The following is a 15,549-nucleotide window of genomic DNA, read 5'->3' as shown; positions in this document are numbered from 1 at the left end:
ATGCCACACCTCTGACTTTCCTGCTGCGGCCTTTAGAGTGTCTATAGTCTAAGGCTGATTTTTCATTATTTTCAAATTGTACTTTTAAAACTGAATCCATTATCCAGCCCTCAGATTTGACAAAACGTACAAATATGCATTCCTATACCTGCGAGGCCTGATGTACAGACATGTTCAAAGTGTATGCAAGCTTCACAAGAGCAACTGAAACAATATTAAAAGCAGCTATACACAAACTAGACTGAAGCATAGTTCAAAGAACACCGAGAGGAAAGTAAGGAATGTTAGAGGTCATCTCAACTACAAAGAAGAAATGCCATCAGAGGATTACAAAATTTTATTTCCTAAGCACTCTCAGGTCAATTAGCTACCAGGTCCACTTCAGGTCAATTATCTAGCATTAACACGGACATCAGCAGATACTTAGAGACTGGGAAATCTACCAGCAGCTTTAGGCAACTATATCTGAACACTCTGTCGAGCCCTGAAACAACCAACTAAATGCCTTTTTCCAGGTCTGCGCAAAAGCTGACAGCTGTCAGTTTGCATATATTTCAGCCTTCCACGTCACTTGGATGTAAAAATAGACACACCCTCTCACAGAAGGCCTGATTTACAGAATCACACAGCTAACTTTCAGAGAACACAGGAAACACACACAATTTCCTCATCCCACATTTTACTCATATAATTAGGCAGGTATTCAAAAATCCTCTCCCCCAAGGCCAGAATACTGAATAGCATCTTTCACCCCTCTTAATTTCTTTCCCCTAGGTTATACCATTTCTCTTTTTCCTTGTTCTTTATCTTGCTCATTGATGTTTAATTTTTTTGTGCAAAGGAAAGAACTTTAAGAACTGACCCACCTTGGACTATCAGGACCCCTTGAATAAGGGCCTTCTCTCTGCTTGAGGAGGAATACTGCTGTGAGCTACGAGCCTAAAGCAGGAAAGGATCCACACTGACTCCATGTTAGAGGTACTTTCTGCCTGGGCTGAAATTCCAAGCAGAGACTGGTGACTTGTTCTATCAGCAAATAAACTGAACAGATTGTCAAAACTATTAACCAAGTTACCTCATCTCCATTGCTGTTTTGACTCTGATTAAAAATGTAACTTTTGTATTGAGGGATTTTGTTCTTTTCTAAAAAAAAAAAAATCATACTTATACTAGATTTAAAAAACCAATTACTGAATATCCCATTTTTAACAATGTTTTCACAGTAAATTAAGACAATAATTAACAAATAAATCAGCAAGCAAATTATCTTACAACTCAAGTGTTATAATTGGAAGAACTCAGTGGATATTTCCATGGTAATACAAAATACAAAAACCTTGGCCCAAGAACATCAATTCAGACCTCAATTACTAGAGTTTTACATATGATAGTCACGGAATAACCTGGCCAACTGAAAATGGAATTTAAAATAATCCAAAATTTGATCTTGGAGAATGAGCATATTCACACCTCAAAATTCTTAATTACCAACATAAGCCTACTATTGCATTTTAATATTGAGCTAATACCAAGCCAAACTTTTAAACTAAGGCAAGAAAAAAAAAATCTTCACTGAGAGATCTGGCGTCTCCTTTAAAATAAGCATTGTGAAAATGGCAGCTATCTTGCTGGGTTACACACTACCAGAATCCTGGTAAATTGTTTACAGCTGGAGATTCGTATCATCTTTCAGTATCATCTTTCTCTGGGTGCTGTATTCATGAGAGCCCTTGATACCAAAATGAGTGAAAATAGAAATGAGAATGTTCAATTCCACAACAAAATAGAGACTGAAAGGTTTCACTGTAGGTCTACCATATACTAGCCCTGAAAGCGTCTGCTCTGCCTGAAACCAGCATGTAGTTTTCTATCTGCGATTCTGCATGGCTTTCATTGTCTCCCACTTCAGCGTGATTTATGTCAGAAGGCTTGGAATAAATTAACTGTTCTACAGTGTATTGCAACCAAGATGATTCTAAAGACATGCTGATTTCTTTCTTTTTTTCCCCGATACATTTATTTTGCTCAACTTAAGATAAAACCTGTACCAAGATGTGGTTTTCAGTCCTAAGTGGGGAAAAAATAGAACTGTTTAGAAAGGCAGTAAACTCCTGCTATAAGCCAGTGTTTAAATAATATATTAGACATATCTATATATACACACACCAAGACGCGTACACTTAGACTAATATATCTATTCCCCTGCAGTTCTGTATTAATCTAATGAATACCCTGTAGAAGAAATACAGTACTAATAACTCAAAATAACACTTCTGTTCAAGTTGCCGTGTACAAGCTTATTTGAGTTCTAATTGTGTGCTGAAATTCTCTCCTTTTAATGCCTAGGTCTATCTGAAGGTTAGCTTTTGGTCTCATGGAGATAAAGGAAACTGTGCCAACATTTGAGAGATTTGATTACCTGTATAAAATTATGCTTGCTCATTTTTCCTAGGCAAGATACTCTTGGGTAAAGTTATATTAAAGAGGGAATAGAAATACTGTACATCCAAAGAAAATATTTTCCAATTATGCTTCACAAGATGCAGAAAATATTACTTGTTACAGAGGATTATGAATGAGATAATTACTGAGAGCCTAATGTACCTAAAGCTACAATAAAGGAGAGAGAAAAACATTAATAAGTGGTTATTGACTGTTCTTCCTGCTCTTTGTACTAAAAGGCCAGTACAGTACCAAGGACAAACCTTTCCACAGTTTAGTTGTGATATGCTATATACAAGAGTACCTTTCCTACTTACATGGCCCATCATTAATTCCCATAAATGAAACTATATCAGCTTTTATTTACCACTCAAAACACTTTATGCCTCTCAAAACAAGCTTAACGAGATTTTTCATATTAAGAGTCAATTGAAAATAATAGAGATTTAGAAATATATAAGAAAAATGTCTCCTCTTTTAAATTATTTAATTTCACACATTCATAATGAGCAAGCTGCACTTCTGAAAGAATCGAGACTAATGTTAGGTTGGTAAGGTACAGAATGACAAAAGACTGACTTTTCGAAACTAAACTCTATCTCATTATCACTTTTTGATTCTCCAATGAAATAAATAACTCAATTATTTCTGAGAAGCCCTAGCAAAGAATATTTGAGCTTTCGCATACAGAATTTCAATACAGGTGTGATCAATAGCGAATATCATAAAAAAGGGATTTTTGAGTAGCTGCAGCTCTTTTCCTGCTGCAAAGTAGAACTTGGTACCCCATGCAAAATTACCTTCAGTGTGGGCTTTTTTTTTCAATTTTGGCTCACAATACTGTTGCATCAAGTGTGAAGGTACTATCACTACAGAAAAGGTTAACAGTATTTCTAAAAGAACGACAAAGGACATGAACATTACAGGCATCAAACTACATGGAGATGAAGCTGCAGGAGTGCTGTGGGTTTCCCATGCTCCTACACTTACTTAATTCCAGAAAGAGCAACAGTTTCACTAGTGAAACACATGTCCTATCGATTACAGTGGTCCCTTCTTCTTAAAAGGATGCTTTTAATATCCTCTTGGATACACATATCAGCCTGTGCATACACAAAACACACTCACACCAGTTTTCATCTCATTGCTTTTTCTTTCATCTCCTTGCCCCCACCAGACACTGCACAAACATATATGAGGCTTTACATTAAGTCAGACTTAATACCTAGTGACTTTACTAATCTAATTTGGAATTAATTTGACCTATTTGATCTGAAGAAATTCAAAGTATCTTGAAGACTGGACCCCTCAAAACTATTTTTATCAACTAAAAGCAGTACCACAAAGCATACAGCTTCACAAAGCAGAAATTCAGGCTCTGTAACAGAACATATCATGGGGCCTAATAAGGACAAGTGACTTATAAGTTAAGTGGCTGAGAAAATAATAAATTAAGGATTAACTATCACTGGATTACTGGTCTCCCTGAGAATTCTCAAACAAATGATCCTGAGAGATTTCTTTTGATAATGTCTTGTGGGGACAATGAAACACATGCGTGCCTGAAGACTGTATCATGGTTATTACAGCAGGAAGGTCGCCAAGAAAAGAGACTCCTGAGGTCCATTACTTTGTCCTACACCAGCCTAGATCCTCCTGTGCTGCAGAGGTTCTCAGAGCTAAATACGAAGTGGACTATCAAATGAGTCAGTATTTGTATTCTTCCAGGCTGACAACCTGCCTTCCTAAAGTGACATCAGAGCTTTCCTTTCACAAAGAAACCACCCTTGGAAACTGAGTTTTAAGACAAAATGGAGCCACATTTGCCTGTTTTAGAGTGGGGAAAGTATCTCTTCTGTTTTCCAATCCTTCTGCAATTTACAGAATTTACAAATGCATTCCTGATTCTGCATAGGAGATACCAGTTGGAAGAACTACTAACTCAGTCATACTATGCTTTTTTTCACTTTACAAGTATGAAACACATACCTTTCATAACACATTTAAAACACTCCAGTGAATCTGTTGTCTCAGAACAGATCTCCAGCCTGACTAGTAGAGCAAAATTTTGCTTTACTATCCACCAGACTTTGTCCCATAGCAATTTGTCTATTACAGTATTCATGCAGAATTCCTTTGATTTAGATAGAAAAACATTTACTCACAAAAAGTTCCCTTAAAAATCTAAATGTTTATTTACACAAATATACTGCTCAATTCCTAGCGTTCCTTTGCTTATCAGTAATTTGCAGCAACTAGCAGGTGGTCTTCTGGAGTGAAAGAATTTAGATCAATTACAAAATGATTACTTAATGGGATGATCAGTGCGGTTGCCTTCTACATAGAATAAGAAGCCTAATTCTGCCTAACAATTTAGACTGTTTGTCATTTTCTCTTTTTATTTTTGAGATATGATAACTCTACTGTGTCACTAAGCCTTATGTTCAATATATTTATGTGTACACATATTTGTCATGATATCACATTTAAGTTGTCAATAAATTACATAAGACACATCTCTTACAGAACGTCCCATGCACTTGAAAAGTAATCGGATGGTTTCTTAGACTTCTCTATAATATTTAGTCTTTAAATCTTGCGACACCATTACTGGCTAGTGGGAGAGAGCATTGTCTACAGAAATTAACAGAGAATCAGAAAGCTTGTCCCCTGGCAATGCCATGGACTTGAGACATAATTGTGGACATTGAAAATTACCTCTCCTCCCACACTATCTACCTGCATTTATATTTTCTTCCTCAGTCTGCATATCCTATGTAGACAGTAACAGCTTTAAGGCAGGAATTTTCTCCTACTTGACAAAATTGATCAAAATTTTAGCTAATGCTTCTTAATATGAATGGCAGCATTAACAGCTTTCACATTTACTGCTACGTGGTGTACCATTCCTCATTTGCTGTAGTTCAGTTTATAAACATGCCCTCCATGTATGCTTAGAGAGCATGTACAACGTTTTAAAAATTCACGTAAGAAACAAGTTTATGCTGAGATTTCCTTAAAAAAAAAAACCACATGGCTTAAATCTCAATTTGGTCTTTAAGTCTTTTCGTGCCAAGTAAAATCCTGGTATATGCTTTGAATGATTTAAGTAACTTCTGTTTATTCATATGTAACCTCAATAAAAAGTAAAAGTCCTTGTCTTTAGATCAGCAACCACTCTCAGTTAATCAAATATTCTAACAAATATGTGGAATAGCCAACAAAATAATGAAGATCCACTAATTAGCAGAAATAACCAACAAATTTGAAATACCGGTTTGGCATAAAATCTTGTTTCAGACAGTTTTGCATGAAGGAAGAAACACAAACATTTTGCCTCTGGACATTGTATTTTCTTGTCTGTATGACAAGACAACAATAAGAATTGTGAAGTATGCCAGTGCTCTGCCTATATTAAATGTTTTAGACTGCATAACAATTAGAGAACAGGTTGCCTACAAAACAGACAATTTGAAAAAAAATGAGTGAAAGGAAATTGCAAGTATGTCAGTAATTGTATTTAGAAAAATTATTCTTTAAAAATATGGTAGGTTTTCATTAGGCTATTTGAATTGAATAATATCAGATTCCAAGCCTTTTGCATCATGCCTTAACATACAGGATCATGTCGCATCAATTATATTGCAGATTACCCCAAATTAATTAAAAAACAAGAGTTTTTTTTTTCCATTCACTTCAATATTCTGATTTCTTAGACTGGGCATATAATAGCTCTTAATGATGCTTATAGCTTGATGGCCTGAGAAAATAATGTGATAGAAGAGCTATGGTTTAGTTCAATTTCTCTGCCCTCTGTGTACTTCACATCTGGATGCCCACCGCCAGTTCTGCACATACTAAAATTCACCTTTTCTCACTTGGTAACAACAGTCTATTGCATGTAAGTCGTTCTCTCAGGAAGGGAAACTTAGATAATATGGTTTCTGGATTTAAACCAGCAAATGAGTAGGGCACTCTGAACTGCTAAGAAATATCTTTTGCTGGTTCTACCTACAACTGGGCTCCCTGCCTCCAGTGATCCTCTCTGAGTCAGTCTTTTATTTCACTACATTCCCTCTCATTGAGGCGATCCAACAGCAACGCGCAGCACATCAAGTTGAAATACAAACCCTCAGCTTTGCTTCTACTCACCAGGGGCTGGGTGCGTAACAGTTATCGAGCTCAGACCCTGAAACAAGAAAAGGGTTTTCTTATGTTGCTCCTAATGATTCCTCCGGTTAATTCAGGAATGGCATTGCTAGTCTCCAGGGAGAGCTACACTTACTTTTTCTTAGCTGCTGGCATGACTGCTGTAAAATAAAGCTTTGAAAGAAATTATGCAAGGGAAATCTTTACACTAACAGAGAGGCCTCAAGAAAAATGAAAGTTATATATTACTCCATATCACTACAGGTGCTCCTCAGGGATCACCAAGAGGCTGCTCATATACATAAATGTTTGCTTAAATGTCTTTAGGAAAATTATCTACATTTATTTTCAATGTCATATGCCCCACACATTGCTTTCAAATAATAGTTACCTTTAAACAGTACCTAAAATACTTATTGCAGCAAATAATTTCTGTAATGAAGCTGAGTGCTTCACATCCAGATTAAATTGTACAGCATCAACATCCTTGGCTTTGGCCAGGAAAAACTAAACAAAACCAAACCAAATCAAAAAACCCCACAACAACAAAAACCCCAAAACAAACCACCAAAAACCAAAGACCCTCAGCTGTGAAGTCCTTAGTCTGTTGCACACTAGATGTTATGTGCTCCTTTTCTCCTTTCATTTTACTAGAATAGGAAAAAAGACAACTTTAAAACAGACCTTTCAATAAACAAAATTTATGCAAACTCTCTCCCATTTTCACATGAAAACTAATTTTTCTTGTGATTACCGTGAAAGTGTATTTTTTACAGTCTAAAAATAGAGTTTCCATCAGCTAAAAAGTCAGCCTTTCTCAGATGTAGTTCAGTTCATGACGTATCACTCCAGCTCCAGAGATCTTACTGGAAGCCTGCAGACACTAAAGGAATTAGTCCCAAACCATTTCTCATTTTAATGCAAAATTATTTTTAAAGGTTTTCATTACATGAATTCTTGCAAAACTGAGGAACATCATATCAGGACCTGGAAACAATAAATACACCCTTTCACTTTCCTGGGCGAAAGGCAACACATTCTGTCACTTTTGGGAAGTCACTACTATCTGATAGCTTTTCTGTGGCCTACGGGAAATATGTTTGTCAAGTTCAAAAAGGACAAACTTTTAGCAAAAAAACACAATCACAATTGGCACTAATTGGTAGTTAAATTGACAAGTGGAACTGAAGCATCCTGACAGCACCAGAGGTGGGCCCTACAGGTAGAAATTGAAAACCACTTACTAAAGCAATGTTGGAAAGACTAAATGATCATAGGGCATCTGCAGAATATCATGTGGAAAGCCCTACTTAATTTTTCATACTGTCACTTCAGCGTTTTGTATGTATGCTTGGAAAACATTTCAATTCATTGAGAGAAAGATAAAGTGTTTGGATCAATATATTGAACAAAAGTACACAAGCTTCTAATTCTTCACAAACAAAAAAAATTCCCAATGTCAGCTACTTTTTTCAGAAGATTAGAAATCTTTGTGGCTTTAAGAAAAATACGACAAGGAAATTGGAACGAATAATGTTAAAGTAACATCAGGGGATCCAAATGCCTAAGCCTATACAGTGTAATCATGTCCACCATATATACTATTCCTTTTAAAAAAAAAAATCAAAAACCAAACAAAGAAAAAAAACCAAACAAAACCCCAACCCAACTCTTTGAAGTTATTCTACACTTATTGTCTATGAAGTCTAAAATTTAAGATGCAAATCACATCACAGAGGTGTTCCTGCTTTAGTAAAGAAAATACAGATGGCTCAAAAGGTGCCTGGTGTTTTGCAGATTGACCCTTTACTATGCAGAATTCATAAGTAACTTGACATAATAATGCATTCCTTTAAGTGCTTTCTAGATTAGTGACCCATACTGCTATGTGCCACTTTTTTACTGTATTGCTTTAATAGTGTGAGGCAGAGAGACAGAAAGCATCTGATGAAAAGCCTCTTTGAAGTTATTACCAGTCCAGTTGTATCAGCTGATAAACAAGTGTTTTAAGTTGTGACTCTACTTAAATTGTGTTCGTATCATGCCCCCAGACTGGAGATGAGGGAGCATGAAAGTGTTTAACCTTACTCAGTAATGCTCCCAGAAATATCCAGAAATGAGATTGCAGAGTCTGAAGATATATCTTTTTTGTTAACTCCAAGAGAAATCAGTAAAACGATTTTTAAACTACCTTAGAAAATGTAGACATTGTGGGCTCACTTCAGTCAAATTGTCCTTCTTTAAATGTATACATTCCAAGAAGAAATTTTTTGGAATTTGTACTCAGTTAAAAAGAAACAAATTAAAGTTGTGCAGACTCAGGGTTATTAGTTTAAAATCCATTGCTTTTATCAGGCTTCTATAAAATGTTGTATACTATATTTACTGTCTTTGCAGAAATAATTAAGAAGAGTTTTCTCAGAGCTACTTATACTCCTGCTTACTAAGGTGATTTAGACCATGTAAGCTCGAGCATTCTATGAAGTACACATTCATATTCTCCTTCAGAAGCGCACAAAAGGCAGGGGGAATTACTATTTTCTATAAAGAATACAGTAGCAAAATAAATGATACATTTCAGCTTCTGGGAGTTTATTAAACATAAGTAGGAAAATTAGTGTATAATTACGGTTGCAAAACAACAACAAAAATCTAAGGCTCAGAAAGCAATGTTGACTTTGCAACATTTCAGATAGTGAATATTTTATGGCAGGCATTTAAATCAGACAGCAAAACATACAAGTATATATTAGAAGGAAAAGAGGAGAACCTATACAAGATGATGTTCTGATTTCTGTTGTTCTAACTGTGAGAACTCTAACAATGCATTAACGTAGGACCATGTTATACCTTCTGAAACCTGTGCTAGGGCTGTACTACACCTATATTTCACAATGATTTCTTCCATTCAGGGAAACAGCATGTAATTGATGCCTGAAGTAATAAGAGACTTAGTTATATACGTTTCTGGTTTGTATCACTTCAGTACAACAGTATTTTCAGGAAGCCATTATAATCACAAGCTCAATGCAGGAATACGAAGTAAAACATACAGAAAGATCTTGTTTAATTAAAAACTTGTTTACTTTGCATGTATGTATCACTTGTGCTTCAACAGAACTATTTATAATTTTAAACAAGTAAGATTTTACCATTTCCTTGTTAAGAGATAAAATGTGTGTTGGCAATGAAATCAAGGATTTCATAAAGCATGTATAATGTAGAACGTACAGCTTGAAGCTATTTATAAGTGCTCTCTGCATTTCCAGGTTCGTTTTTTACACTAGCGCAGCCTGAAGCACTTAACTGTGAAAACATGATGCCTCTCTACTGCTCCTCCTACAGGAAAATTATTTCTCCTCTAAAGGCCTGAACCTAAGCCCCATACATCAAGGGAAAAAAACCTCCATTGCTCTAAAAAGCAGAAGTTTCCCAGCTCGTTCATCCTGCAAGCCATACACCCCCCCCCCCGCATTTAACAGAGTGAAGACATACACCCTGTGTAAGTCAGAAGCAAGGAAGAAAAACTCCGCAGTCACGGACTGAAAATGTCCACCTGAGACTCCACTGCACTATAGAGCTGACCTGACCATATTCTTTCTGAGCCTCAGTGACTCAGTTTGATTTGTTTCCTCCCCTGTCCAGGCTTTTCAGAGCAACTTCTCTAGAGCTGGCACAGCTCTTCTACCGACCACACGCCACAGCCGTGCCACAGGCGCTGTACATGCGACACAGGTGCTGGTATTCCCCAGCCAGCTCGTTTTACAAACCTCTCATCACAGAGGCTGTGTGCAAAACATGCAATATATTATTACCTTAGGACGAGAAACAGGTAAATCCCCAAAAGTCTGGGGAAGGTTCTGGGAGAAACTGGGGAGTACTGCCAGAGCAGTGATACCACAGAAGCAGCACCGATCTGACTGCTAGTGGTGTTTTGTCTCTGGACCTAAATGTCGATTCACTTAGTGTAAGTCAGGACATAGAAAAGATAAACAAAGAAATAAACAAACTTTTGTCACTTTCATTCTATTTTGTTTTCTCCATGCATTGTACCTACAAACTGTTAGCACATTAACTATCCCAGGTTTTTTGCTTAAAAACATCTCTTAAACCAGGTCCTATCCCATTCGAAACATCACAAATAACACATGCTCCATAAAACAGGAGCTACAATCATATACCCCAAACCCAGTTTCCTAATGCTTTTTAACTCTATGATCTATTTCACTGTGAATTCAGCGGCTGTCTCCTGTGAAAGAACAGTGGCATTTGCTACACCACAGATTTCACAGCACATCTGCCGTGGTGCTGTAAATGCATGCAGAGGAGACCGAGAAAATGCAGCAGTGTATATCAAGTAAAAGTTCTATCTAACTAATCAAGTCCACAGGGACAGGATGCAGTGTCACAAGACATATCACTCTACACTTGAATGAGGTTGTCAGCCACTGGGAGGACTGCAAACTGCTGACGGCAGTACGCAGTACACGGAGTCTTCCAACGAAGACACAGCAACTTGTAAAGGACATACCTGCTGCTATGGATGAAGCGAAAAAAAGAAGAAATGAAGTATGAAAGGGTATTTGTAGATCTATCTTTCTGTATCGCATCGCCGTGAACAAAACCAAACTTACTCGAAGTATGTCACATAAACACGAGAAACCTACAATGTAACCTTTTTCAAAACGCATATATACATTTCTACATGTACAGATCAAAACAATATGGAATTTATTACAATACCACGTGCCAAAATAAATACAATATTAATACAGACAAAGAAGAAAAACTAGAAATGTTTATAGCATTTTATAGAGAAACCTCAAATTCAGAACTCACCCTAAAAGATAAGCATTCATACACTTTTTTACAGGTGTGTGAACTCAAGTAGAGCTGCTTATTTTAAGTTCGAGCTTGATCCTACTGAATATAACGACGAAAATTGACATTACAAGTGCATATTGTTCAAACTCACTGTAAGAAGTTCAAGAATGAAAGCGAAAGATGTCCTCCTGTCCTTTGAGTCACTGAAGAAAACCATCACGCTTCAGGAAGTCACATTAAATCCTCCTATTAGTCTCATCCAAGATTCTTTCATTTATTAGAGCAAATATATTGGGAAGGCATTTATTAATAGATATTCATGCAGAACGGCAATGAATAAGTACCTTTGAAGAGTGTGCAGTTGTATCGCAACACTTAAAATTCTGAAGAAGGGTCTTTATGCCTAGAAGCTGTTCCTCCTGGAAAAACTGAGCAGCCTAAGAAAAGGTATCACCTATCTCTGTAAATCCTGTCTTGTTAAACTTTCTCTGACCTTCAGAAACTTTGGTATGACATCTTTTTAACTAATAGAATGAATGCATAGGCTCTATATTCAGGCTTTCATGTAGAAAGTGATTTGTATTCTGTTTATTGTAATTAATCTCAATTTTCAGTTTTACTTTGCTGATTCACGTTTCAATTCCATTAGAATCAAATTCTTCTACTCAGTGCCTTTCCATCCACTGACAAGAAAAACATTATTTAAGTATCAATATTATCCTGAGCAGTTCTTAAGGGCTGAATTTTCAGTGGGCTTTAAAGGTAGATTTGAGAATATACATCAAATTCTGCTTGTGTGCATATCATTTCTGTTTGTGCAAAAACTTATTTTTGTGTTTACTATCTAGAGCACCTAATTACATGTTTGTACAAATCATATATGACTATGAAGAGTACCACGTACATTCTACAACAGTGTAGAAAGAGACAAAAACTGCAATCAAAACCTACCTAATTAGATTTGCTTCAAGAATGTTCCCTTTGAAGCAATTATCTGTCAAAATATAAATTTGTTCAGAGGTTATACTAATACTTTGAACATGTAAAAAGCACACACAAGCAACACTGCCTCTATAATGGCACGAAAGCACACTGAGGTCCAGAAAACACAGCTAATAGGTGGCATAAATATTTGATATTATTCTCTCCGCAATAGCAAGCCTCTCTACATTAATTCACTATATCATATTTTCCAGAGTGCCCTTCATTCAAAGTCTGGCAAAAAAAAAAAAAAAAAAATCAAGGTAAGTCGTAAGGCAGAAAAATAGTTGATAAAAGAAAGTCACAGAATGAAAGAGATACCCCAAGTTTGCAAATCCTTTAGCAGGGGGCAAAACGGAAAGGTTGGAAGAAGAATATAAGTAGCGAAGAGATGAGGAGGAACTCAGTAAATGCAAATCTACTGTGAGTTTTGAAAAGGAGGTTATTTTTAAATTGCAAGGGATAAGAAACCAACGAGGGTGACAGAGGACAAATCTTACCCCAACATCACGGAGGAGAGCATTTTGCTTGTGACATTCTGTATACCTTTAAGTTTTGGGAAGAAGGATTGCCAAGAACTATAATTGAGAGAGTTGCTGCTTTATAGTCAGGAATGATTAAGAGCAGCTCTGAAAGATGTGGAGTACTTCTGTTCCCACTGACTACAGCAGAGTTTGAAAGTGCCCATAGTACTTGTAAATCTTAGGAAAAAAAAAAAAGTCAGAAATACGGATGATTTTTCTAGAGAGTGCAAAAATACAGACAAGAATTACAAGACTATTTAAAGCCATTTTCACGAATAAAACAAGGATTTATCCCTATGGGAGCAAATTTCACTTTTTGCTCGTTTCCATCAATGTCATGCAGTGTTTTAATTATGCAGCATTTGCAACAAATAGATTGTCACAGCATTTAGAGTAGCTAATTCCATCCAAAATGCCAGCAGAAGATCGGATAATGTCTTTATTTGGTTGGCTTAGTTTAACCCACCCGCTTCTATTCACTAATGACTTGAACAATTCAGGATGTTATATCCACCAAAAATTAATATTGTAGAAATATTAAGACTTCGAGTCACCTTGAATATCAAAGTATTACAAAGTAGAAACTCAGGATTCTCCCCAGTTACTCAAAAGCAACTCAAAATTAGAAGTTTGACCAAAGTATTCTAGAAAGAAAAGGCTGGATAAAATACTTTGCTATCTGAAATAAGCATATTGCTCTCTCTCTGAAACGGAGCTATGTTACTAGACACGGGAAAACAAATGAGAACAGATACACAACACCCAATATAAACATGAAGCAACAGAGTGATCAAAAGTCACTGGATATAAAGCTCATTACAACTCCTGACCCTAAATTTTGACTGGAAAGTGGCTATACTAGGGAAGATTTAGGAATGTCTTTGATGTGTGCTCTCCTCAATAGCTAGCGACAGTCCCTATAATATACTGTCTACTATTCACTTACCCAGAGAATTTCGAAAATTATCATGAAATTAACTGGAATCTATAATTTCTGTTCTCTAGATATTTAAATTAAATTTCAATAGCCAGGTAACATGACAATAATGTACCTGCTTATTCAAAGGGAACTGAACTTTTGTGATAAGCAATCAAGGTATTTATAACTGCTGACTATAGGCCAAACATACATATAGGAACAGAAAATTCTTTTCTAATAATTCTTCTAAAGATAATTCATTCCTGATGACTGCAGATGGACCATGATCTCTTTTCAGAGAAAGTGCAAGGCTGATTCACTGACTAGGGGTAATGCACTGAGCTACAGAATAACCTAATGCATGGCAACAATCAAAGGTTTAAGGTAACAGGCATGCCAGGGCATGTCAGAAAACGTGATAATTTTCCTTGTGTTGTCTTCCTAACTTTCAAAGTAACTTACAAAACCTGTGGCAACAATGTTATTTCATACGCGTGCGTATCAGGACCTCTCTATAAACTAGTACCTTGTAATTTGCTGTACATACCACACTTTCCTTTTTGTTTTTAAAAATTCTCAGCGCATAGATAACTTCTGTGTATTGAGGCTGCAAATAGGAAATGACCTATAGGTGTAACAACCTTTCTGAATGAATGAATAGGAACGTATTTTGAATGAACCTATTACAAAAAGCTGCTTTGGTGAAAATCTTCAGCTGACAGAAGCAAAGAGTAGTGACTAACAATATTAAAGAAAGGATGCGTACATGCTTGTATATTTTTGTCAAATGAGATACGTATAATTTTGTTGTAAATAGCAGGTTAGCTAACCAGGAAACCCTATCCTTAAAATGAGGTACATTTAAAGCACAAACCTATGGTTATTTCAGAGTAACAGAGCACTTAATGCTTAATTTGAATTTCTTAGAAGAATCTACATAACCGAAGACCTTCGCATGCTAAACATTTACATACTCAGAGGAAAAAAAAAAAAAATCTTTCCTTACCCGGCCAACTAGTATTGGTTCAGGTCCAGAAAATTCTTCTAATACAAACATTTGATTCCAAACCCAGCCTCTCTTGGAACGGTTCAAAACTCTTTGTTCTTCAGTTAGCCTTTTTAGTCCTGTACTGGGTCCACTTGGTAGCACTTGAGATTGATTCATTGGAGCCATATAAATGGAAGGAAGGACAGTAATCCATAATATTATTAATGGAGTCCATGTATCCATAAGCATTTCCGTTAGTCTTTCCGGCATTGTACCACAGGCTATGCAAATCACCACAGAAATGAAATTATTATTTTGCTTTCCTCCAGACTGTAGCAATCCAATTCATCATGCAGTACAGTACATTTACTTACAGCTCCTCCATGTGTTTACAGCACAGTCAATGTAAAAATAGTTTAAGATTATAAAAACATGATCCATTGAGTTTTCCAGTCACTAAAGGTTCCTGGTGGGGAGGAGAAAAAAAAAAAAAAGGTCAAATCAGTGACTAAAGAGCTTAGGAAAGCATTCTGAAAGATCTTATTTACTTTTGCATCATGAAGAAGCCATATTGGGTTTCAAATTTGTAGTAGATAATACTAGTGCATATTAAATGGGTTAAAAAAAAAATCAAGTGATTCTGTGAATTCTTTCATAACTTGAAATAGAGAAAAGACCCAGATAAATGATTATACACACTCAGGAAAATATTTTACTTGCAG

General features: G+C 36.2%; 1 protein-coding gene across 3 annotated transcripts in view; it reads right to left on the bottom strand.

The window, feature by feature from the left end:
- The window catches only part of LOC104379849 (cadherin-8), a 134,933-nt gene extending 119,836 nt beyond the window's left edge, over window positions 1-15,097 (bottom strand). For 2 of the 3 annotated variants that reach the window (XM_086621141.1, XM_086621142.1), the window contains exon 1: window positions 14,846-15,097. In XM_086621141.1, the coding sequence (XP_086477267.1) occupies window positions 14,846-15,097 (252 nt within the window). The remainder of the gene's footprint in view (window positions 1-14,845) is intronic. The other variant, XM_086621143.1, reaches the window with a different exon arrangement.
- Window positions 15,098-15,549: the final 452 nt, after the last annotated feature.

This window comes from Tauraco erythrolophus, chromosome 15, assembly GCF_009769465.1.
Source record: "Tauraco erythrolophus isolate bTauEry1 chromosome 15, bTauEry1.pri, whole genome shotgun sequence".
NCBI classification, from domain to species: domain Eukaryota; kingdom Metazoa; phylum Chordata; class Aves; order Musophagiformes; family Musophagidae; genus Tauraco; species Tauraco erythrolophus.
The sequence above is the reverse complement of the archived record's forward strand: the minus strand, read 5'-3'. Positions and strand labels throughout refer to the sequence as shown.